This window comes from Mandrillus leucophaeus, unplaced genomic scaffold, assembly GCF_000951045.1.
Source record: "Mandrillus leucophaeus isolate KB7577 unplaced genomic scaffold, Mleu.le_1.0 Scaffold1260, whole genome shotgun sequence".
NCBI classification, from domain to species: Eukaryota; Metazoa; Chordata; class Mammalia; order Primates; family Cercopithecidae; genus Mandrillus; species Mandrillus leucophaeus.
This window is the reverse complement of record NW_012100988.1, coordinates 405,694-431,821: the sequence shown is the minus strand read 5'-3', so window position 1 is coordinate 431,821 and position 26,128 is coordinate 405,694. Positions and strand designations below refer to the sequence as shown.

Below are 26,128 nucleotides of genomic sequence, written 5' to 3'. Positions count from 1 at the left end.
GTATTCTATCTTAACCTTTGTGTATGGGGCTGTCTCTGAGGACTCCCAGAAACCCATGATCCATAATCATGTCAGCTCTAACCACATCTTGAAATTTCATATATGTGAACTGTAGCTCACTCGAAGAGAGGTGAAGAATTTTTATTACAATATACTTATTTATATTTGCAACAAAAACTATATTGCAATATGTAAAATAACAAACAAAACAAAAGTAATATAAGCATTATTATTTTTAAAACTCCATCTTCTTGAGTTAAAGACCTCAGGGAAATTATTTCAAATCAAAAGACTAGAGCAACAATCATCAGAGGCTGGGGTGGAGATGGGGTGCTGGGGAGATGTTGGTTAAAGGATACAAAATTTCACTCAAATAGGAGGAGGAAGTTCAAAAGATCTATTGTACACCACAGTGACTAGAGTTAGTAACAGTGGATTGCATTCTGGAATATTGCTAACAGAGTACATTTCAAGTATTCTCACCACAGGAAAGGATAAGGATTGAGGTACTGCATATGTTAATTAGCTAGATTTAGTCGCTGCACCATGTACATACTTTTTTATTTTTTATTTTTTTGAGACAGAGTCTTGCTCTGTCGCCCAGGCTGGAGCGCAGTGGTGCCATCTCAGCTCGCTGCAAGCTCCTCCTCCTGGGTTCACTCCATTCTCCTGCCTCAGCCTCCCAAGTAGCTGGGACTACAGGTGCCTGCCTCTACACCTGGCTAATTTTTTGTATTTTTAGTAGAGACGGGGTTTCACCGTGTTAGCCAGGATGGTCTCAGTCTCCTAACCTCGTGATCTGCCTGCCTCGGCCTCCCAAAGTGCTGGGATTACAGGCTCATGTACACACATTTTTAAATGCAGGTTACATGGTATACATATGTACAATTCTTATTTGTTAGTATTCAGGTTCTAGAAACCCAATTTCCTAGGGAACCAAGCTGACACTGGAGCAGTAGTGGATGTTCAGTCTCCCAAGACAGGAGCAGTGGTAAATGAACACAAAATAAAGAACACGCATTGCTACACTAGGCAGAAGAAACGAAGTCTTATTGTTATCATGGCTGTATTCATCAAGTAATTGTCACAAAAGTCACAAGGATGTTTAAGTCAAACACGAAGATTGTTTTGCTCTGGTACTGCAGAAAACTTCCAATGTGACAGGGATAGAAGAGGCTTCAGAAGAAAAAATGTTCCTGTGGATGAAGCTTCAGACCTTGCAGATGCCAGATGCCAGAATGCATGCAGGGGAACAGGCCTGTTCCTTGCCCATGCCCAAAGCTTCTGTATGTGGGCAGCAACCTCCCAGGCCCCAAAGAAAACTGCATGTCCCAGCCCTGAAGGCCGAGGCTAAGACACCCAGTGCTTGCCTTAGAGCGGTGAGCTGGCTCTGAAGACTCCTAGAGTCCAGAGGACCACGATTGCTTCCACCACCCACATTTACAGTCACTGTGTCTTAGGGGTGAATCTGTGGTCTCTTTCTACCCAAAGGACAGCTGAGGTCCAAATCTACTTGTTTCCCACGGGGAGCGGGGAGCGGGGAGCAAAGAGAGGCCTCTGTTAAGGGTCTCCAGATGCTGCAAGGAGAGAGAAGGATGAGGTTTGTGAACAGGAAGGAGGTGACTGTGCCACGCTGTGGCTAAGCTGCTGGCACAGAGATACACGGCCGAGTCCCCCTGCTCTGTTCGCTGGATCTTCAGAGTGGAGACGGATCCCTCAGTCCTCTCTGCAGAGAACCGACCACTGGGCAGCCCTGATTTGTCTGGTGCATCGTTGCCTTGGAAGTAAATTAAAAACTCCAGGCCCTTCCCCAGGCTCTGTCGGTACCAATAAAGGGCGGTATGACCTGAAATTGGATCACACCTGAGCACTACATCCTTTCCCTCCTCTGTGACCTTGTTCCTGGGGGACTGGGAAACTCCAGCACCTGTGTGATCTGTGGAGGCACAAGTTAGGAACAGAACAAGGGAAACAATTTTAGTCATCACACGAATCCCATCCCTCCACACACACACATACAAACACCCCCCGGCACACACACACACACACCCACACACACAATGAGGCTGGTTGGTGTCTGAGGACTCACCTGCCCCCAGGAGGCACAGGGTTGCCCAGCAGAGGAGCCTGGTGCCCATGGCAGAGTCAGGGCAGGATGGGAGCTTTACCAGATCAGGGTCATTGTGAGCAGGAGCAGAGGAGGAGGGACGTCCCTGTCCCTACATGGAAGTTCCCACCGTGACATCACTTCCTCTCCCAATCTGCATGACCTCAGGAACACAGGATTTATATTAGAACACACTTGGATGACTACTTTAAATATTTATACGCTCCTTGTAAACAACGTTATTTGCATGGGACATCGCTTTGGGCTCCTGTACTGTCTGGACCGAGAGGCTTCATGCTACGTCTCCGAGTTCACCTTCTCATCCCACAGCGCCTCCTCTGTCTGCTGGGCACGTTCTGTAGGATGTGCCAACAGCAACCCCAACACGAGGCACCAAAGGGTGAGCTCATTGCCTTTCCTGCAAGTCGGGGTCCCCCCTGCCATCCCCATTCATGCCGCAGCCTCCTCCATCCCCCCAGTCACACGTGCCCAACGGGACTGCCCCATCACATGGGTTTCCTCACAAACTGCCCTCATGCCTTTCTTCTGGGATCATTTTCCACCCTCGTTAACTATAATTCAGAAAAGATACCTTGGGGGCAAACTCACAGAATTTTTTTGGTGTTCCATATTTTCTTTTCCTGTCCTATAGATTTTTTTAAATCAATCTGAATCTTCAATAACTGAGGACTACAATTCTGATTTAACGGTTAGTTTTAATTCTCTTTCTTGACTTTAACTATTTCTCTCATTCTATTCCACTGAAAGATATTTATCTCTCCCTTTTGACTGCTGTTAAAATCTTCTCTTTGTCATTTGTGGTCTGCAATTTCACTGGGACCTACCTATTCGTCTTGCAATTCATCCGAATTCTTGAACAAGAATTTCGGTCTCAAACATCTCAGGAACATTCTCAGCTAACATCATATACACAGTCATCTCAGGCCATTTGCCCTATTTTCTCTTTCTGAAACTTCAATTATATATAAGAAAAAAATAAAAATTTCAATAAAACATTATATACTTTCTGATATTCTAGACACTTCATTTTTTCCTTGTTCCTTCACTTTTTTATATTTTACATTTAATTTTCTGTGCTTCATTCTAGGTGATTTCTTGAGATCCATCTTTGATATTGCTACTAATCTCTTTAGAAGCATTGAATCTGCTGTTTAGCTTCCATTTGGTTTTCTGGAGTAATCATAATGTTTTCTAGACATTCTATTTGATTATTTCTTTAATGTTTTTTGATGGTTTGGGGCAGCCTCTTTTTTCGTGTCCTCATTTCAGTTCCTTCTTGTATTCATTTAAATGTAGCTCTTCAAACATTCACATCTTATGATGGCAGAATTTTAAATCTTCAAGATGTTCATTTTAATAGTTTATTGCTTCTGCTCACTGTTCCTCCTCGGTTTTTGTTTTAATATTTTTAATAGTGGGAGTGAATTGGTCTGATGTTAATCTGTGAAATTCAGGGAGAGGCCAGGGTTGAGAATGCAGAACGTCAAGACTCCATAGCTCTTCAACTGTCTCCGGTCTCACCCCCAAATGCATGGGGTCAGGAACTGTCTGCTGCACTCTGAGCTGCGAAATACCCCCGTAGATTAGATTCCTCACATCACAGCCTGCTCTGAGGACAGCCCCAATGTAGGTTCCAGAAGAGAATTCTGATTTTCTGTTTCTTTTTTATTATGCTTCCTCCAAAAAACAGAGCCTGTAAGGCTGTATATGCATGAGGTTTTGTTTTCTTTGTTGTTGTTGTGGTTGTTTGTTTTTGTTTTTCCTGTTCTTCCAAGGAAACCAAAGTCCTAGCATCAAGGACTTGTTCCACCATTAGCCAACTTAAGACAATTACGGGACAAAAGTAGTTCACTATTTAGGTCCAACTTTTACAAAGGAAAATGAATATTTTTTTATTTGAAATCATATGCTCTCCTTTGAGTAGAATAAGAGGTCACATTAATCATGAATTAAATCTGCTGGCTAGATCACCCCTCCAGACCTTCTCTTCCTCAGCTCCCCCTACATTTATATAAGGTCTAACTCCTGTCATACATCCTCCTCTCCATAGTACTCTTAGTGGCTCTGTTTAATTGATGTAAACCTAATGGAGTTTTTGGTACCAGAAGTGGTTCCAAAATCACAAACCTGTGTGCATGAGTTTCTGGAAATGGATCTCCGATCTGTCTAGAGTTGTTGTGGGGAAAGAGTCCGAAGCAGAGCATAGAGACCTGGAGGAGGTCTGGTGCTGCAGACACAGGAGGAATCTTACCCATGATAGCGACTCCCCATTAATTTCAGGGACCTACCCTAGCCCAGCAATCAAAGGGGTAAGATTTCTTGTAGTTAATACCAGATCTCTGCCAGGGTAAAATGGATCTAGGGTGCTCCTGTTATTCGTTGATCCATCCACCCATCATTCACTGCGTCATTGACTCATCCATTCTCTTTGAAATGGGTCTCCCCTCTGTGCCAGGCACTGCTGTTGGGATATAAAGCAGACATAGCTTTGGCCTTCATGGGGTTTAAAGTATCTGGAAGATTCCAATTGTGCTAAATTCTACTGACTAACAGACACATGATAGCATGAGAGATTATTAAAGGGAAACTGACCTCAGCTGGGAGCCGAGGGAAGCATAGTGGTGATTATCACCAGGGCTGATCATGCTGAGATCTGAAGCACAGGTAGGTGTTGACCACTACAGAAAGGAAGTTTCCAGCCCAGGGCACAGGAAATGGACTTTGGAGTCTCTCAACATGGCAAGAGTAGAGAAGGGCAGGGAGGTCGGGGAGGAGAAACCCAGCAAGGTACTGGAGGGCGACTGTGAATATAGGAAATGCAGGCTGTGGCTAAGACAACTTTAGGGTTCAATATGAGGAAAAATCATAGAGAGGAAAGCATCTGGTACCGAGGTAGAGATGGGAGTCTAGATGGATCTGAAATACAAATCCTATTTCACCTACGAGGCCTCAGACTCAGGTGAATGACTAGGAAAGTCAGAGCTGGGAAACCTCTGGCCCCAGCCCAAAAGGACAGCTCAGAGGAAAGACTAGAGGGGGACAAAGAAGACATCTGAGGCCCTGAGACCAGTCCTGGCCTGGGTGAGACCGACTGCAGAGGCACCTGGCACAGACCAAGGCTCCCACTGGCCAGGCACAGTGGGGATCCAAAGTTTCCGGTGCTAGGACCAAGGGCATAGCTGAGTCTGGGGTGAGGAGGAGGGCAGAGCCTCTCCTGCCTTTATGTGCAGAGAGGAGATGGCCGTGCAGCACTGTGGCTTCACTGCTGGCACAGAAGTACATAGATGTCTGGGAGGGAGCAGCCGACTCCAGCCTGAGCAGGAAATTCTGTGGGTTTAATCTGGAGGCATTGTAGCCATCGGGGACTTCTCCTTTCTCAGTGCTACCTTCACCAGCTGAGTAATGAATCAGCCTCAGCCCCATGCCTGGGTCTTGTCGATACCAGTACATGTAGTTATGGTTCATATCCTGGGCACACTTCAGTGTCATGTTCTGTCCTGTCTTCAGGATCTGGAATTTTGGGGTCTGAGTGACACCAGCATTCACTGGACCTGCAGAGAAGCACAAAACTGATGCTGCAGCCCCAGTGGGAAGGCGCTGGGCCTTGAAATCTATGCAAGGGGCCCTGCCCAGGACCCACCTGGCCACAGGAGAGAAAAGGCCACACAGCATAGGAGCTTGATGCTCATGGCAGGTGCTACAAGATAGAGGGGTCTTCTGGGTCTGTGCATTGGTGAAAGGGGAACAGGTCTTTCAGGGCGTCATTCTGAGACCTCATTCTCCCTCCCTGGGCCCCAGAGCCTTCCTGTCAGGAGAGGCCACGCCCCTTCCCCAGATGGTCAAATTCAAGATAAATTCACCAGTGAAGAGTTTGGATGGGAAGAATGCCTTTGTCTGAATTCATGCAAGTCTACCATTTTTTTAAAGATCTTTTGGTAATTAGTTTGTAGCTCAATGTATATTTTTTATTCCCATGATGATGTAATTACTTGGCTGTGCACGCTGACCCATGCCTGTAATCCTAGCCCTTTGGGAGGCTGAAGAGAGCAGATCACTTGAGGCCAGGAGTTGGACACCAGCCTGACCAACATGGTGAAATCCCATCTGTACTAAAAATACAGAAATTATCCAGGCATCCTGACGTGCACCTGTAGTCACAGCTACTCGGGAGTCGGAGGCACCAGAATTGCTTGAACCAGGGAGACAGAGGTTGCAGTGAGCCGAGATCATGTCACAGCACTCCAGCCTGGGTGATAGAGTGAGACTCCATTTCAGAATAATAATAATAATAATTACTCATTAATACACTGATATTGGTTATCTAAGCATTACTATAGCCTAGAATCTTAGAAAAACTCCTCATGTCTTCCCGGTGTTTTTGACTCCCGTGTCCCAAATACTCCTTCAAGTATCCTTTTCTAATCTGCTTAATTGACCATAATCCTGTTCAAAATCCTTTGTCTATATTGATTTTCTCTGTTATTAGCTTTCCAAATCCCAGGGGCAGGCTCATCAACATTGGAGTTGTCACTTTGTTCTGTTTCTTGTCAATTCACTGACAGATGGGCCTTCTGACAAAACCAGCTGAGCACCTTCAGCTCCACCCAGGGCTGTTGTTTCTGTGCCTGGGGTTAGATCGCAGCAGGCAGAACCACCTCACGATGCTGACTGCCCTCTCTATGTGGATGATGGCAGCTGCCCATGATCTACAGGCACAAAGGTGTCTTGATGTGTAAGCGACTTGGAGAGACAAGGCTGACTTTAGGGTAAGGAAGAATGTTCTGGATGTATTGCTGCCATTAATTTAGTAATAAATACAAAGGAACCAACTCAAATACCCATCAATCAATGAGTGGATAAAGAAACTGTGAGATATATATATATGAAATAGATATAATATATATGAAATAGATATAATATATATGAAATAGATATTATATATATATGTTTCAGGGACTTACCCAAGCCCAGCAATCAAAGGGGTAAGATTTCTTGTAGTTAATGCCAGATCTCTGCCAGGGTAAAATGGATCTAGGACGCTCCTGCTATTGGTTCATCCATCCACCCATCATTCACTGCGTCATTGACTCATCCATTCTCTTTGAAATGGGTCTCCCCCTGTGCCAGGCAATGCTGTTGGGATATAAAGCAGACATAGCTTTGGCCTTCATGGGGTTTAAAGTATCTGGAAGATTCCAATTGTGCTAAATTCTACTGACTAACAGACACATGATAGCATGAGAGATTATTAAAGGGAAACTGACCTCAGCTGGGAGCCGAGGGAAGCATAGTGGTGATTATCACCAGGGCTGATCATGCTGAGATCTGAAGCACAGGTAGGTGTTGACCACTACAGAAAGGAAGTCTCCAGCCCAGGGCACAGGAAGTGGACTTTGGAGTCTCTCAACATGGCAAGAGTAGAGAAGGGCAGGGAGGTCGGGGAGGAGAAACCCAGCAAGGTATTGGAGGGCGACTGTGAATATAGGAAATGCAGGCTGTGGCTAAGACAACTTTAGGGTTCAATATGAGGAAAAATCATAGAGAGGAAAGCATCTGGTACCGAGGATGGGAGTCTAGATGGATCTGAAATACAAATGCTATTTCACCTACGAGGCCTCAGACTCAGGTGAATGACTAGGAAAGTCAGAGCTGGGAAACCCCTGGCCCCAGCCCGAAAGGACAGCTCAGAGGAAAGACCAGAGGGGGACAAAGAAGTCATCTGAGGCGCTGGGACCAGTCCAGTCCAGGCTGGGCTAAGACCGACTGCAGAGGCACCTGGCACAGACCAAGACTGGCATTGCCCAGGCCCACTGAGGCTCCAAAGTTTCTGGTGCTAGGACCAAGGGCATTGCTGAGTCTGGGGTGGGGATGAGGGCAGAGCCTCCCCTGCCTTTATGTGCAGAGAGGAGACGGCCGTGCAGCACTGTGGCTTCACTGCTGGCACAGAAGTACATAGATGTCTGGGAGGGAGCAGCCGACTCCAGCCTGAGCAGGAAATCCTTTTTGTTTAATCTGGAGGCATTGTAGCCATTGGGGACTTCTCCTTTCTCAGTGCTACCTTCACCAGCTGACTAATGAATCAGCCTCAGTCCCATGCCTGGGTCTTGTCGATACCAGTACATGTAGTCATGGTTCATATCCTGGGCACACTTCAGTGTCATGCTCTGTCCTGTCTTCAGGACTTGGAATTTTGGGGTCTGAGTGACACCAGCATTCACTGGACCTGTAGAGAAGAACAAAACTGATGCTGCAGCCTCAGTGGGAAGGCGCTGGGCCTTGAAATCCATGCAAGGGGCTCTGCCCAGGACTCACCTGGCCACAGGAGAGAAAAGGCCACACAGCACATGAGCCTGATGCTCATGGCAGGTGCTACAAGATAGAGGGGTCTTCTGGGTCTGTGCATTGATGAAAGGGGAACAGGTCTTTCAAGGGCATCATTCTGAGACTTCATACTCCCTGCCTGGGCCCCAGAGCCTTCCTGTCAGGAGTGGCCACGCCCCTTCCCCAGATGGTCAAATTCAAGATAAATTCACCAGTGAGGAGTTTGGATGGGAAGAATGCCTTTGTCTGAATTGGTGCAAGTGTACCATTTTTTTTTTTAGATCTTTTGGTAATTAGTTTGTAACTCAAAGTATATTTTATATTCCCATGATGGTATAATTACTTGGCTGTGCACAGTGGCCCACGCCTGTGATCCTAGCCCTTTGGGAGGCTGAAGAGAGCAGATCACTTGAGGTCAGGAGTTGGAGACCAACAGGGCGAAATCCCATCCGTACTAAAATACAGAAATTATCGAGGCATCCTGACGTCACCTGTACTCACAGCTACTCAGGAGTCTGAGACACCAGAATCACTTGAACCAGGGAGGCAGTGGTTGCAGTGAGCTGAGATCGTGCCACTGCACTCCAGCCTGGATGACAGAGTGAGACTCCATCTCAAAATCATAACAATCATAATAATAACTCATTAATACACTGATATTGGTTATCTAAGTATTGCTATAGTCTAGAATCTTAGAACACCTCCTCATGTCTTCCTGGTGTTTTTGACTCCTGTGTCCCAAATACTCCTTCAAGTACCCTTTTCTAATTTGCTTAATTGACCTTAATCCTGTTTAAAATCCTTTGTCTATATGGGTTTTCTCTGTTAGCGAGTTTCCAAATCCTAGGGGCAGGCTCATCAACATTGGAGGAGTCATTTTGTTCTGTTTCTTGTCAATTCACTGACAGATGTGACTCCTGACAAACCCAGCTGAGCAGCCTCAGCTCAACCCAGGGCTCTTGTTTCTGTGCCTGGGGTTAGACCGCAGCAGACAGAGCCACCTCACACTGCTGACTGCCCTCACTGTGTGGACGATGGTGGCTGCCCAGCACTGCCCATGATCTATGGGCACAAAGGTGTCCTGATGTATAAGGTACTTGGGGGGACAGGGCAAGACTTTAAGGTAAGGAAGAATGTACCTGCCATTAATTTAGTAATAAATAAAAAGGAACCAGCCCAAATGCCCATCAATCAACGAGTGGATAAAGAAACTGTGATATATATAATATAAAATATATATAATATAAAAAAGATATATATCTATATAAAAAATTAAATTCTCTGCAGCCATAAAAAGGAATGAATTAACAGCATTTGGAGTGACCTACCTGGATGAGATGGGAGACTATCAGTGAAGTAACTCAGAAATGTAAAACCAAACATCGTGTGTTCTCACTGATATCTGGGAGCAAAACTATGAGGACACAAAGGCATAAGAATGACACAATGGACTTTGGGGACTTCAGGGGGAAGAGCGGGAGGGGGTGAGGGATAAAAGACACAATATGGTGCAGTGTATGCTGCTCGGGTGGTGGGTACACCAAAATCTTGCAAATCATCACTCAAGAACTTACTCATGTAACCAAATGCCACCTGTACCCCAATAACATCTGGAAAAATAAAAATTAAATTCAAATGTAAAAAGAAAAATATTCTCTCATGGCCTGCAGCCATGAACATGGAGTGTTTTTGGTTTTTGTTTTTGTTTTAAAAAAGGAGCTCCAAAACTGTACCTTTGATGTACACAGCCCCACATTTGGAAGGACCCTGCACTTAGTTTTAAACTCTGCTGTCATGATCTTCAAATTCTCAACAGTGTTTGGACAAAGACCTGCCAGTAAGTTTTGTCACTGGTTGCAAATACATTATTTTGTTTCATATTCTGCTTACCTCCCCATGTGCTTGTTTCCTTTCAGCACAAGAGCACAACAAGGGTCTGGGTCACTCAGCATCTACGGAACTTAAGAATAAAGAAAACAGAAATTAAAGTCACAGCAAAGGACCACCTGGTACTGAAAGTCACAGCTGGAATCAAACAAGCCCATGAATAGGTTCCATATCTGTGCCCAGGACTCTGGTTCAGGAGACAGAGAAACACACAGCACAGTGGCCTGGTGCCCAGGGCAGGGCCAGAACAGGAAGATCGATTTTAGCTCAAGGCTCAGGTTTTACGGGTTGGACACTTGGGGTCAAGTCAAAGAGAACTGTTCTCTCAATAAGACATCATCTGTCAATGAAGTCGCTGTGATGTTGGTTTGCTTGACCCCAGCATGCTCACTGTGTGAACACGAAGCTCAGCTGCGTGTGTGTCTGATGGGAACTCAAAATAATTTCCTTAAAAATGATTAACTTTTGTCAAAACATGACATAAATGTGTTTGATTGAAAGAGTTGATGAGAAAATAAATGAATGAAAATGAATAAATTTTGTAGAATCAGCTTCTACCAGCTGAAAAGACCTTTTGAGGTTATTTCGGCACAACATCCATCTCCAGATAGAATTGTCCCTACCATGGGTCAGGTAGCTCACATGGCTTCAGCCCCTTCTAAAACCTGAAAACCTCCCAGGAACTCCTCCCTGCCTTGATTACTTAGCTGTGTATTCAAGGAGATTAATCAGATGAGGTTTGACATTTGCATTAAAAATATTTGCGAACAAAATGACTCTCCAGTGATAGAGGTCACATCATTGGTCGTTGGGACAGAGAGAGGCATTGCAGAGGGGAGTGAGAGAATTTCTGGGTGAGGCAGATACATCTTCATAGAGGTGGGGTTGCATACGTCGATATATGTTGCTCAAAAGTCACTGATCTGTTCATTTAAAAGATGTCATGTTTACTTCATATAATTTATATATCAAAAATGTTGATTTTTAAATGTCTGAGGAGATATGTATGCTACATCCTCCAGTTAATTTTATCAAATGAATTATCAAGCATATATATTTCCATTTCTGTGACTTCTGAGTCCTCAACCTAAGATTTCTTTGCAGAATGTGTCCATATCTGTCTTTGCACATTGGCATAGTGGACGAGGTTGTCTGAGACCAGCAAAGGAAACCAAGATATCTAGGCTTCTACTATATGCTAGATACTTTATGCCATTAAAGGTTATATAGATCTCTGCTGATGGAGAGTGTTAGTCTCATTTTGTAGATTTAAAAAAAAATGTTAAAGCTAAACTTAACCCATTAAGAACTGGCCTCAGATCTTGATGAGCTGGTGTTAGAGTGGAAGTCATGGCTGGGAGTCATGGTGCCTCTTCAGACCACTTTCCCTACACCACTGTCTCCAGGGTAAACTGATCTCCGACTACGATGCTATTAGAGTCAGCAGGTCTAAAAGGGGTGTAGGGGAAAACATTCCAATTTATTGTAGGTTGGCAGCTTTATGAACTATTTTATAGCATAGAGCTATAAACACAGAACTTAGACTGGGCAGGGATGGAGTATCAGTACTACATCCTAACAGCTATTTAATTTGGTCAAGTTATTTAACCAATGGGCCAATTGTCTCACCTGTACCATGAGAAAAGCATTTGTGTCTTAGGGTTTCCTTCTGACAATTGAATTTCTAAATAACTGAAACTTCCCAAAAGAAGGACTTCTATTTTGTGTATAGTAAAATAACAGTAAATGGTGGAATCATCATTTTTTTCTAAGTCTTGCCCATGGAGTAGAATTGAAGTGTGAATGTGCATTAATGTAATCCATGCTTTCGGTTCTGCAGATGACTGTGCCACTCATGTGACAGACGGTTTCGTAGAAACAGTGAAAGACCATAAATATGGTATATTCATACAATGGAGTATTATTAAGCATGAAAAAGAAGAAAACCCAGCCATTCGTGATAGCATGGATAAAGCTGCAGGGCACCGTGCTAAGTGAATAAGCCTGGCACGGAAAGACAAATACTGCATGATTCTGCTTATAGTAGGCTACCTGAAAGCCAAACTCATGAAAGCAAAGATAAAAGTGTGATATCCAAGGGCTGGGAGTGGAGAAAATGGGGAGTTACTGTCAGCAGGTATAAAAATTCAGTCAGGAAGATGAGTAAGATCTAGAGAGCTTCTGTACAACCTTGCACTTGTAGATTACAATACTGTGTTGTACACTTAAAAATCTATTTAACATAAGGATCTCATGTTCCATGTTCCTACTACATTAAATTAAAACGCTGGCAAAAAATGGGGGAGGTAGCTAAAGAGAGAAAGAGAAAGAAAGGGAAATTTGTATAATTCAGAAACCAAGTAAAGTACTTTGAATAAGTAAAACTAAAATAAAACAAAATAAATTTAAGCCTTAATACTCTAAAATGAAATATTTTTTATTAAACAATTTTTGTCATGTTTTATCTTATGCCATAAAATATACAAAGAATGGGCCTCAAAAACTTCATTGAAGAAAAGATATAAAATAAACTAACTAATGAATAACAATTATTCATGTTACTTTTCCTCAAGGTAGATTGCATTAGTTACAGAAAGTCTACAGTGTAGAAAATTTTATCTTTCTTTTTGCTGCCATGAAGGATGAATGGATATGCTTAGCCTGGAAGTCATATGTTTCTTGGACTTGTCAAAGAAGAGGTTATAATGGTCACATAGGAGGCATGACCTTCCCCTCCTGCTAACGGGACCCGAAAGAAGGAAGCCAGATGAGGGGACAGATGTACAGAGCAGGGGAGGGTGGAGAGGTGTTGGAGAACACACGACAGCCAGTTATTAAATATGAGACCAGGGGCAGCTGCCTTCCCTCAGATACAAAAACAGGCAAAATAATAAAGACTTGTGATTTCAGTGAGCTTTAAAGCAGATCACATATAGAAGCAGCAGGGAACGTCTGGGAAAGAAACCCCTGTAAGCTTGGCAGGGCCTGAGCCCCTCTGGCTGGAAGCACCTGCCTCACAGTTACTTCCTGAATGGGGCAGGGAAGTTCCTTGGGGAACTGGCCTTTCCCAGTTACTCTCTCTGCAGGCCACCCCTACATGCTGCTACCATTGGCAGGGCCCAGGCTTTGCTACTCCAGGAGATCTTCCTGTCCTACACAGCCCTGAAACTAAAGGTGGGGCCAGTGGAACACAGTCCCCACATGCCTACATCACACCTGCATTTCCTCTGTCCTCCCTGTCCCAGGCCTGACACTCATTCCCAGTCCTTGCCATCCCAGCCCCTTCATCCTCCACTCCCCATGCAGAGGCAGAGACACTCCCTCTTGGTGCAAACTGAGGACTCTAGCACCCCTGCCCTTTCTTGGCAGTGAGGGGTCTGTGCTTAACTCCACATGTCCAGGCCCTACTCAGGGAATCCCAAAGGGCCCCTGATGCCATTAGGCAGCCAGGCATCCCCTTCAGCCTTCTCCTGGCCACCCTCCAGCCCTACTCAGGGTTTCTTACAGCACTGTGGAGCCACAGCGCCACCAAGTGGCCAAAAATCCACAGTCTCATGGATTCACATTTGGCCTAATGCGCTCAAGATTGTCCAAAGAAGGAACAGAGATGCCCTGCTCTCACTCCTGCAATCCCTACCCTCTCACACACCCCTCTCTATACTTCCCCAGAAGGGCCAATCTAGAGTTGACCTTAAAGTCCACCTTTAGCTCCCCTCTCTATACTTCCCCAGAAGCGTCAATCTAGAGTTGACCTTAAAGTCCACCTTTAGCTAGTGGAGGCAAAAGTATGCATTAACTAACATTTTGATTGCAAAATAAACAATGTTACAGTACTGCAATTAGTATGCTAGGAGGGATGAGAGAAGCCTGAAAAATACAGGCCACAGATTTAAACAGTGTGAAGATATCAAATAGGCCTAACCTGGAAACTGTATTCAATCGTTCCTTTTGATTAATCAGACCCACGTTTTCATATTTTGTATTTAAATGAATTATTAGCAAATTTTACATAGTGTATTTTAGAAGGAAAATTCTTAGATTTTTATAAACGTATTTCTGAACTTACAAAATCTTGCAATAAACAACGCTTTCAGCTGTAACTTCGGCAGATTCAATTGGCTGTGACATTTCCTGTCACTCCGCAGAAGTGTCTATGAGCTCCACCACTGACCCAGCACCTCTCAGTAATGTGACCCAGAGAAATTATGTCCATGTGAGTGAGTCTTCACAAGAACTCACACGCACACACGTACATGTACACACACACACATGCACACACACATTCACACACACTATATCTTTTTTTTTTTTCCTTGAGATGGAGTCTCACGCTGTCGCCCAGGCTGGAGTGCAATGGCGAGATCTCGGCTCACGGCAACCTCTGCCTCCCGGGTTCATGAGATTCTCCTGCCTCAGCCTCCCAAATAGCTGGGATTACAGGCACACACCACCACACCAGCTAATTGTTTGTATTTTTAGTAGAGACAGGGTTTCACTATGTTGGCCAGACTTGTCTTGAACTCCTGACCTCATGATCCACCCGCCTCAGCCTCCCAAAGTGCTGGGATTACAGGTGTGAGCCACCGAGCCCAGCCACATACAATATCTTTTACTTGCCAAAGATGATGACATTCCCTGACTGAGCTCAGCTGACTTTCCTTTCGGTGTTTTAGGCTGATTTCTGAAGAGCATCTTTGATGATGTTACAGCCTCATCAAATCTCTAAAGATGTGGTTGAGGAAATGTGGTTATGACAAGGAATATTTTTTGCAGGATCATGAGACTGGATAAATATTACTATAACGTGATTTTCTTTGCTCCAAAAGAACATTTGCAAATTGCAGCGTTAGACACAGTTACGGTACTTCACAGCACTGCTCATCAATCCAAACTAGAACGACACAATTGCTCAGAATATTGCAGAGGTTGCATGAAATCCTGAGGCTATTCATAATCACTCTCCATGATACTTCAGGTAAGAAGAATCCTTTGTGAAGGGAAGACAGTGATTAATCATACTCCAGGACTCAGTATAAGTAGGATTAACTTACTCACTTTACAAACATCAAATAAGATCAATTATATACTTGGCTTTTCCCATGAAAATAAAGGAAAGAGAGTGATACAGTACAGTCCCAGGGAATGTCACAGTAGGACGTGAAGGGGGAGGCAGGTGTGAGCCTGTCCTTCACAGATGATCAGTACCTGGTAATGTCTTAGGAGAACAAAGGTTCGTCCAGGCCATGGAAATAGTGAGGACAAACGCAGAGCATATAAAGGCTGCTGAGTTTTAGGAAATGTTGAAAGAGCTGTTTGGTCACAGAAGGTAATTGGATCTAGGTGATGAGCGTTAGAAAGGCATCCCAGGGAAGTAGAATTTATTTGAGGAAAACTGGAGCCTTTACCTGTTTACTGTCAGGGGTAAAATGACCTCATCTGTGTTTTGGAAGGTACTTGAGTGTGTCCTGAAGAGTTCAGATTCTGGCCAGAAGACCACAGGGAAGACATCAGAACCAACTCCAGGACTCTCATGCCAGGCAAGCGGCTCTTTGGTGGTATCCCCAACTGGGACCGGCCACCAGTGACGCCAATTGCTGTGAGTTCTTCCTTTATGTTCTCTAGATATTGAAAATTTGGGGAAGGGTGAGAAGAGAACTCATGGTGCACAGAACACCACTTCTTATCACCTTCTGCCTTATCTCTATTTTCAAAATCTTTAATCATATTCTCTCTCAGCTCCACTTTCCCAAATCTCAATTTCTTCACCCTAATTATACAAAGCAAACCCCTGTGATTTTACCTCCAACACTATGCTATTATCAACAATCTTGACTCCAGAATGAAATTCCCTGCCCTTAAAAAGAGAGCACCAGCTGTTACATGATGAACATGTCCTCTGCCCCTGTAGCTTACAGTAGCAAGCAGAGAAGGCGATTCTGCAGTGAACCTACTGGAGCAGCAGCATCTTCTGAGCAGAGCTACTTGACCTTATTTCCTTCAGCCCCGAATGGCAGAAAAGCCCGAGGTTGCTGGATCCAGCATGATGAAATTATTTTTTCTTTCTCCCTGCAGTCCCCAAGTTCTCACGGATATGTCAGGGCTGAGGTTGCTCCACACTGGGGCAGGCAGGTTTGTGCACAGGATGCGGTTGGCTCTGCAGGGCTGTCCCAAACTTCTGGGACAGAGATACAGGGCCAAGTCTGCCAGCTCCAAGGTGATCATGTTCTGCTCAGAGTGATAGTCAGGGAACTGGCGCCCTGAGAAACGATCACGGAAGTTTCCTTTTACTCTCTGTAACCCATTATGATATTTTAACAATTACTGGAGGCCCTGACCTGGAGCTTGTTGGTACCAGGACACACTGTTTTGCCCAGAGACAGGGGAGCAGCTCAGTGTCACTTGCTGTCCTCTTGTTTTGATCAGAGATCTTGGAGTTTGGGTGACTCCAGCCTCTACTGGGCCTGCGGGAAAAGCAGATGGAGGATGAGCACAGGAGACAGTGTGGTGGCACCTCCCCAAGGTAAAGTGGAGAACACAGGGGTGGGGCAGGCTCAGAATGGGGTGCTGTCCTGTCTGCAGGGACTCACCTGCTCCCAGGAGACAAAGCAGTGCCCAGCAGAGCAGTTTGGAGCCCATGGCACAAAGGGGCAGGCAGCACCGTGTCTGTGCTCAGGGTTTGGTCCTCCTGGGGAAGAGCTGAGTTCTCAGCCTTGCTTTTCCTGGTGGGAGGGGCATCCTGTGATGTCACTCTCCTATGTCCTCCCCTTGCAGGCCTCCTGAGGTCCACTGCTCTCTGCTCTGCACAGCAGAATCCACTGGGCCTGTGAAGGAAGGGGATAGAGGCTGGGGCAAGAACACCAGAGGGAGCCTGAGGGTGCCTTGGATGTGGCTTGCTTCAGAGACATCCCACGTGTGCCAAGGACTCACCGGGTCCCAAGAGACAAAGGCCTTCCCATCAGAGGCACCTGGAGCCCATGGCCGGGTGGGACAGAGCTGGGCAGGAGTCACCCTGCCAGGGGTGCTGGTTTTGGGCATTGCATCTCTGATCGGATGTCAGCCTGTGATGTGACTGCCGTGATGTCATCGTCTCTGCAGGTCCCCACGCACCCTGCCAGTCACATTAAGGAACAGTGTATTATTCTACTGTAAAATGAATACTTAGAAATGTTTGAGTTCAATTAGATAAAATTGCCAGATTGCTGGCCAATCCTTACCTAGAAAGAAACAAAACAGAATATATAGATTACTTCAGAGATGCCTCATATCCCATGATAAACAACTATTATATTTCACATAAGAGCAGGCCGAGATAATAGTATAAAAATGACTGAAAGATGAGAGCATGGATCTGACTTCTCCTAAAGTTGCAAACTAGCATCGTCTCCTGGCTCCTTCTCCAGATGAACCCGATAAGACAAGAAAGAAACATCAATATCAGAAACTAACGAATAACGATGATGATCTTTCGGGAAGACTGAAGCTATTTCGCACAGGAGTATAAAGAATATGAGCGGTGAGCCCAAGACTGCAATGAGAAAACAGGATGGTGGAAATGGTTTAAATCCTACCTTGTCTGACTCCCTCCTTGCATGGAGACAATCTTATTTACACTTTCATTTTAGAAATCATATTAGAGTAACTGATACCATCGGGACACCAAGAACACCAAAAGAAAGATAATTTCTATCATCTGAGTGCTTGTGTCCCTTGAAATTCATATGCTGAAATTCTAAGCCCTGATGTGATGAGATTAGGAGGTAAAGCCTTTAAGAGGGAATGAGGTCATGAAGGCCTAAGGGGTTAGTGCCCTTGCAAAGAGACACTAGAGCACTAGCTGGCCCTCCCACCATGTGAGGACACAGTGAGAAGGAGCCATCTATGAATCAGAAAGTGGGTCCTCCAAGCCACGCTCTGTCTCATCTGTGACATAGTGGCTAGGGGTTTAGCTGACTCCAGGTTCCATATATCCTGTGGAGTAAACAGGGGCCTGAAATGGAATGAAACATAACTTTGGAACTGGCCTTAGGTAAACAGGATAAGAATTTCCCAAGCACTCTCAGGACTCACGTGCTCCAGAGAGACCAAAGATCACCCTACATAGAAGCCTGCTGTCTCTTCATGGCAGAATTGGGCAGGGCTGAGGCCACTCCCAGCTGAAGCTCTGGTCATTAGCTGTGCAAATGGGGAGATCTTGTGAGGTCACAGTGTCGGCTGCAGCCACAGACTCAGGATCCTGCACTGGAGGAGTGGGAGCCTTAGTGATACACTGGACACGGATGTCTCCAGGCTCGGCCTCTGTGTTTTCTGGGGGTGCATGGATTCCCCCAGGCTCGGCCTCTGTATATCCTGGGAGTGCATGGATGCCCCCAGGCTTGACCTCTGTGTTTCCCTGCGGTGCAGTCCTGCAGACCCTGTGTGAAATAGTGCAGTTGAGGAGCCCCCAAGAAACACAGAATTCAGGAGACCTAGGCAAGCTAAGACACAAAGAGAACGGCCAGGACCCACTCTTCTCCCTAAAGGCCAATGTAAAGCTACAATCCAGAGACACTGAACTCTGAGCCTGATGATTTAACATGCTGGGAATAAAGAGACCAAAAGGAGAAAACATCGTCTTCCTGTGTCAGTGTGGAGAGGAAATCCAGTGAGGAGTTGTGATCTTAAACCAAGGACACTTCAGGTCAAGAGAAGGAGAGTAGATGAGTGAGGAAGCTTCCAGACCATGGTCCACGAGATCTGAATGGATGGGAGTGGACAGAGGCAAGTTTGCTTCCTGCAGGATTCAGAGAAGGTGTCTGTGTGGATGTGGAGCTTGATCAGGGCTGGAATTTATGCTGTAGATTTGAGTTTAAATAAGAAAATTAGAGAATAGACAAGATGGAAGATAGAATAACAGAACTGGTTTGACATATTTCTCAAATCCATTCCCCAAAACCTGGGTTATCTACTGTGCTCTCCAGCTGCCTCCTGCCCTGGGACCCTTGCCTGGAAGTTACCTCTATGATTCCCCCAAACCCAGTGCTGCTTGACCTTGGGTGTCAGCAACTTATGACAGAAGGGACGCCTTAGTTCCTGAGAAAGAGAGGCTTGGAGACCACCAGACATAAAGTGTCAGAAGAGCTTGGCTCCTCACAGGACACTGTGTGGCCCATTGCAGGGTATGACTGCGGTGACACAGGTGGTTGTTTAGAGGGTTTTATAAAATCTTAAACTAAACAATCCCCTTATAGCTTGCTTTATTTTACAATTTAAAAAGGGATTTTAAAAAGACTAGATCTGAATGTGTTTATCGTTTTCAAATCAGTTGACAGGGCAGAGTCACACGCTAAAGAAAACCCACACTCTAAATATGAGCACGGGATGTAAAGTTGCCACATGGATGAATTAGCAGGTGCTGTGATGTTCTGAAGCTTCTGTCGGGGCTCTTGCAGGAAATGTTCACCCGAGCCCTCCGTGGCCCCCACAGCTTCCTGGCAGGCCCTGAAGGTTTCTGCGCAGGAACGTGGTGACTCTGCAAGGCTGTGTCTTGGCTGCTGGCGCAGAGATACAGAGCTGAGTCTTCTGGCTGCAGGGCGTGTAGGTGAAGGTAGAAGAGAGAGCTGTCTGGGCATTCAGGTACGAAGCGACTGGGCACACTGTTGTTTTCAGCCGGTTCTTTAAAGTTGTAGATAAACATGAGCTCCGGTGGCTTCCTAGCTTTCTGCTTGTACCAGTACATAGCATTGTGCCCCAGATGTTGTTCACATTTCAAAGACTTCTTATTTGTCATTCCCATGACCAGGTGTCTTGGTGTCTGGGTAACTCCAGTGTCCATGGGGACTGTGGGGGGAATGGGACAAAATTCAGGCAGAGCCCAGGAGGAGGGTTGTTGCTGCAGTCACAAGGAAAAAGCTTGGAGATCGAGGACAGCTGATTTGAAGCCAACTCACCTGCTCCCAGGAGACAGAGAACCGCACAGCAGAGCAGCCTGCAGCCCATGCTAGCCTTGGGTCTGAGATAAGGCCTCTGACTGGGGTCCTCTGGGCAAGGGGCTGGGCTCTGGTCTCCTTGGCTCTGGTTGGTGGTTTTTCCTGTGATGTCACTGCTCTTGACAGTTTCCCCAGACCCAGGGGATATTTATTCCTGGAGGTTTTACATCCTTTCTGGGTCCTGATAGAAGGTAGATTTGAATTGTCTGGGCTGGGATTAATGGGTTGGGCAGAAAGGGCAGAGCCAGCTTTTTATTCCCCAAGGATATTCCTCTGGCAGGGGCTCCTTTGCTCTCAGTTGCTTCCTCATTATGTGGATCCTCCCTCTATCTCTGTCCCCCTGTCTTTCAGGATTCCTCTCAAGGACAGACCACTCCCATTCAAGGAATCTCCTTCTCCCCTGTGGGATCACAGAAGACAGCGCCATTCAAAACATCCCTTCCCTCAATGTCTAAGCACGGTAGAGCCCTTTTTGCCCGGTTCTGTGGAGGGAGGATGACTGCATGACCATGGATGCAGTGTGGACCAGCGCCCATCATTCAAGGATATGACTGTGATGCCAACCAGCAACCAGGCAGTGGGGAGGGAGGTGAGGGACACGACAGGGATGAGCCACCCTCTGTCCCTGAAGTGGAGGGCATGGGGCTTGGCTGGGCTTAGGGCTAACATACACAGGATGCTGAAAAGGAACAATGCAAGGTGTGGGGTGCACGGGAAAGGGGAATCAGCTTGAAGCTGATATAATAAATAAACACAAAAGATAAGTACAAATAAACACAAAAATGAAATGATTTGTAATCCCTAAATGATTTGAACCATCTACTGTTTTAGTACATATTTGTTACTATTTTGTAATGACAATTTGATTGTAGGATTAGGGTTGTAGTTATAAATCATAAAAATCTATGTTGGGGGTAGAAAGGCATTACCGTGATGAAACTATGGGTTGATAATTTAGAGATTTTTAAACTTGGAGATGTGCTGGGCCAGGAGGAAAGTATTAGATTGCTAATATTCTCATGTGTAAATTGTTTTGGATTATTTTTATGTGGCCCTTAAAGCAAAGAATGTAAAGGCACGTACATCAGAATTTAAGAAAAGTGGTTGAATCGTCTCCTCCTGAACAGGTTCCACATATGAGAGACCTTCGACCTGCTATGGTTGGATTTATTTCATTCTTAGATGAGAACCTAACATCAACCTGATTTAAAGGCTAATGTTGTTACTATTAAAGTTATTATGATAGGAGTCTGCTTCAGCAAGGAAACAATTCTTGGCCCTTCCACCAAGAAAGAAAAAAAATTGAATTAAAAAAAGTTTGACTGCATTGTGTGGCTCTTAATAAGTGAACCAAATTTCAAGGATTTTTTTTTTTAATGGAATTCAACCTACCTTGAATAACAATGACAATGAAAGGCTTGACTGCCCTGAGGTCAGTAGCTAACATAAACCTTTCTCAAAGCACAGGGTGGGTGATAGGTGAGTTTAAGTCATCTGAATTCGGGATGGATCTGAAGAGGAGAATGACCTCAGGCCAGTCAGAGTTGTGAGAAGGAAGAGCGAAGAGTGGAATGGTAAATGTGAAATAAAGTCAAGTAAACATGTCTATACCAAATAGCAGTACTATATGTGATTGAAGCTAGGACACAAGTGACTCCAAGACAGTTGGGATTTAGGACACAGTGTACTAAAAAGGAACCCAAAAATCATATGTAAGAAACCTGCCCCCCACTTTTTTCTCCTGAGCCAGATCTGAAATTGTGTATGCAGAGGGTGGCAGACCCGAAGGCTGAGCAGAGAACAAGTTCTGGAAGGCTGAAGACAAGGGCAGAGATTTCAGAAGAGCCAGGGCATTCAGACCCAGTTACAGTGGAGTGATGTGGTGAATACACTGTGATTCCCAATAAGACCCTGGGAAGGCCATGCGCTAGCAATGATGACCACGTGCTGGGGCTCCCTAAGAGGGAGGGCGAAGCTGAAATAGACCCTAGCAAGTCCTACATTTAACCCTCCCAGAATAAAACCCAACACTCTTTCCAAGAGATAACATAACCCAGAGCCTCAAGTGTATATCGTCCACAATGCTTTACATAAACCCTTTCTTTCATGGAGGATATTTAGAAGTCTCCTAATCCTTCAGACCACCCCAAAATCTATCTCCTTTCTGATACATACTACTTTCAGTGTTCCTGTACCAAAATATCAGTTTCATCATGTTGTTTCACTTGGAGTAGGACCAGTGGCTCACCACTGCCTAGGGATTTGTTTCCAAAGTCCTTTCAGGTCTCCCAATATCCTCAGTCATCTGACTATTGCCTGCTCTTGAGGAGAGTTCAAGATGACCTTCATCAGAATTGGGAGCGACGCTTGCTGGTCACCCTTCTTGAAAAGAAGGAGCCTACAATGCACAAGGCTGCCTCCACTGGCTTCTCCTCAACGCTTTCCAGTTTACCTATTGCCATGGAATTTCATGCCTCTCCAAATATTTCTCTGTTAAATAAAGTACTCACTGATAATCCAAATTGTCTCTTGATCTTAGAAATGCTTTCCTTCCCCTTCCTTTATGCTTATGCTCATCAACCATTTTTACCAACACTGCGTTTGTAATCATAACGTTAGCTAAAATATGTACCCATATGTGCAGCTGACAAAGATAAGAAATGGCTTCTCCCATCAGTTAAGATCTTCAGTGCATGGGACAGGCTCCTGTTTTGTTAGCTGAGCCCTGATACTTTGCTGACTTTGTTGTGAACTCCTGCTTTAGCTGATAAACAGAATTCGGAGAGTTTTGTGTACATCATATGGAGAATTGCCACATCAGGTGCACTAGCCGGCTGTGCTACAGACTGAGACTCCATCAGAGGCCGTCAGGGAGTGGAGACTGGAGCCTTGGGTGCAGGTGCACACACTGGCCCACAGCTTCCTGGCTGATCCGGGAGGTTTGTGCACAGGGATGTGGTGACTCTGCAGGGCTATGTCTTGGCTGCTGGCACAGAAATATACAGCAGAGTCACCAAGCTCCACGGACTTGATGTGAAGATTTAAATGAGCTTTGTCTGGAGACTTAGGTGAGAAGCGATTTGGAACTGTTTCATTTAAAATGGGCTCCTTATTATTGTAGCTAAACATTATCTTCAGCAATTTCTTGGAGTCCTGCTTATACCAATACATAGTATCATGGCCCAGATTTTGTTCACATTTAAGGGACTCGTTTTTTCCTGTCTGCGTGACCAGATATTTTGGAGTCTGGGAAACAGCTGTGTCCAAGGAACCTGTAAAGGAAAGAAGCAGAATTCAGGCAAATCCCAGGAGGTAGCCTGCTGTCGTCATGGTGAAAAGGTTTAGGGACTCCAACAGGATGATGTCACCTGGGCCCAGGACTCACCTGCTTGGAGGAGGCAGAGGGCCACACAGCAGAGGAGCCTGCAGCCCATGGCAGAGTCAGGCAGACCAGGCAAGGCCTGGGGCAGGATTCTGGTGTGCAGTGGTGAGAAGTCTAGGCTGTGCTTTCCACTGCCGCTGAGAGGGGCTGCGCCAGTGAGGTCACAGCCTGTAATCATTTCCCCATTCCCAGGCTCTCCTCTAGCATGGCTCCTGCTTTTCACGCCCTGCACTTGCTGCTTTAAAGGATTTTTTGGAATTTCTGGGAATAGTTGAGAGGGTTGAATTGTGGCCTCCAGGATGTGTCTCTGACAGTCATTCCTGTGCCATCAGCCCCCTCCCTCCCCGCTCCTTACCTGGGATCTGACCACCTCCTCCCTTCCTCTCCCTTTTGGGCTCTTCTCCCAGAGTCAGGCTTTTTTTTGGGATTTCCAAGAAGTCAGGGAAATTCCGAATGCTTTTTAAAAAGGTGAAACATGAGCCTGAAGTGAAAACAAAGTGTGTTTCAGGTGTGCATCCTGGAGGTCTGTCAATGCCACCTTCTTTCCTATCTCCAGGTGTCTTGGCATCATCAGATCTTTTGACATCTGGACAAGTCTAGCTTCCATGGGTCTCTGTAGATAGGGAGAGAAGTTGGAGATGGAAGCTGAAAGGGAGTCTGGTGATGCTGTTTTGATAGAAACATTTGCTCAGGCCTAGGAGAGGGGTTTCCTATCACTGTGGGGAGCTCCTGGTCCAAAGACTCAGAGGACCATCCAGAAGGGGAACAAGAAAAAACTTCTTTCTAGCTTAATTCCTTGATAATTTAGAGTGAGGAGAACGGGGCTGTAGTTCACTTTTGGTCTCCTAAGCAGATTTCCCTCAGTTATTATTCTCTGCAAGATCCCCGATGGACCCCTGGCCAGCCAGACTCACTTCATGGCAGGGCTCAGCTGTACTGGGCTGAGCTGGAGCAGAGGCCCAATGCCCAGAGTCTCTCTTTTTCCTCTTGGGAAGGGGTCCTCCATCTGTGCCTGCTTGTGGGCTCCCAGTCTCCCCAGCTCATGCCTCGTCCTTTCTGATCCCATGCGGGCTCGAGTGCAAGTCTGACAGTCCAGGCTCTTCCCTAGGACAAAAGCGCCTGCACATCAAGGCAAAATGAATAGTCTGTATTTAACCCTCACACTTAGATCCTTGACTAGCATTCTCTGCAGACCACATTTTCTCTTGTTGTAAATAAACCCAATCTTTCTCTTAACCCTCTGCCATCCAGAGAATTGTCTCCCCTTCCTCCAAGTTCTCTGAATCTCAGCAGAGTCACAGCTCCGCCTTGTGGTCAAAGTGTCAAACATGTCAAGGCTCAGTCCCATGGTGGACCAAAGGCAGCAGGGCAGGGCGGTAGAGGTCTTATTAGAGACACGTGAGGGGAGACTAGAAGCGCTTCATTCCTCACTCTCTGCAGGAAGCTTCCACCATAATACAAACATACAAACCTACAAACTCAATTGCACTTCATCTTTAATAAATATAAAAACTGACTTTCAGAGTTAATAGACTGGATTGTTGCAGAACAACATTCCCACCAGAAACAACTAGAAAAGCTTAACAAAATATAAAACAGAAATGTTTGAAGGCACTTGGAGCTACTGAGGCAGTAAGAGCTTAAGAGATTTGGATCTCATAGAAAATGGATAAATCTAAAAGACAACAAAAATCCTACTTTTTTCCCTTAAAGTCATTTGCCAATTTCATTTTGATGGCTGAGAAGCTGAGAAGAAAGGGAGGACTGACGGGCCAGAGGCTTTGAGGAGCATCCACCACCTTTCTGGCCTAGAGAACATTTATGTTCAGTGTTCCTTCTTCTCAAGATATGTTGCATCAGTTACAGGAAGTCTACAGTTCAGAAAATTACTACCCCCTTTTTTTTTCTTTTTCTTTTTTTCTAAGTGTGTGTGTGGAGTCTAGCTCTGCTGTCCAGGCTGGAGTGCAGTGGCACAATCTCAGTTCACTGCAACCTCCACCTCCTGAGTTCAAATAATTCCCATTCTTCAGCCTCCTGAGTAGCTGGGATTGCAGATGCCCACCACCATGCCTGGCTAATTTATTTTATTTCTAGTACATACATGGTTTCTCCATGTTGACCAGGCTGGTCTCGAACTCCTGGGCTCAAGGGATCCACCTGCTCAGCTTCCCAAAGTGCTGGGATTACAGGTGTGAGGCACCACGCCTGGCCAGAAAATAACACTTTATTTTTGGTCTCAGTGAAGGATGAATGGATATGCTCGGCCTGGAAGTCAAGTGTTCCTTGGACTTCCCAGGGAAGAGATTCTACTGATTATGTATGAGGCATGACCTTCACAACCTGCTAATGTGGACCTGGAAAGGGGCAAGCAGGTGAAAGGACAGAGCTACAAGGAAGGGGTTGTGCAGAGGTGTTGGAGAGAGAGACTTAAGCCAGTTTTTATTT

General features: G+C 45.5%; 4 gene segments (V, D, J or C); all 4 read right to left on the bottom strand.

The window, feature by feature from the left end:
- Nucleotides 1-1,089: 1,089 nt before the first annotated feature.
- On the bottom strand, nt 1,090-2,229 carry LOC105533554. The segment is given in 2 exon segments: nt 1,090-1,936; nt 2,090-2,229. Coding segments are annotated over 2 exon segments (504 nt in total).
- A 1,692-nt stretch (nt 2,230-3,921) lies between these two features.
- LOC105533568 overlaps nt 3,922-26,128 on the bottom strand; it is a 38,711-nt gene continuing 16,504 nt past the window's right edge. The window contains 2 exon segments of the V gene segment in view: nt 3,922-3,948; nt 5,243-5,679. Coding sequence covers nt 3,922-3,948; nt 5,243-5,679 — 464 coding nt within the window.
- On the bottom strand, nt 19,569-20,416 carry LOC105533555. The segment is given in 2 exon segments: nt 19,569-20,152; nt 20,263-20,416. Coding segments are annotated over 2 exon segments (525 nt in total).
- LOC105533556 lies at nt 23,124-23,822 on the bottom strand. The segment is given in 2 exon segments: nt 23,124-23,573; nt 23,687-23,822. Coding segments are annotated over 2 exon segments (495 nt in total).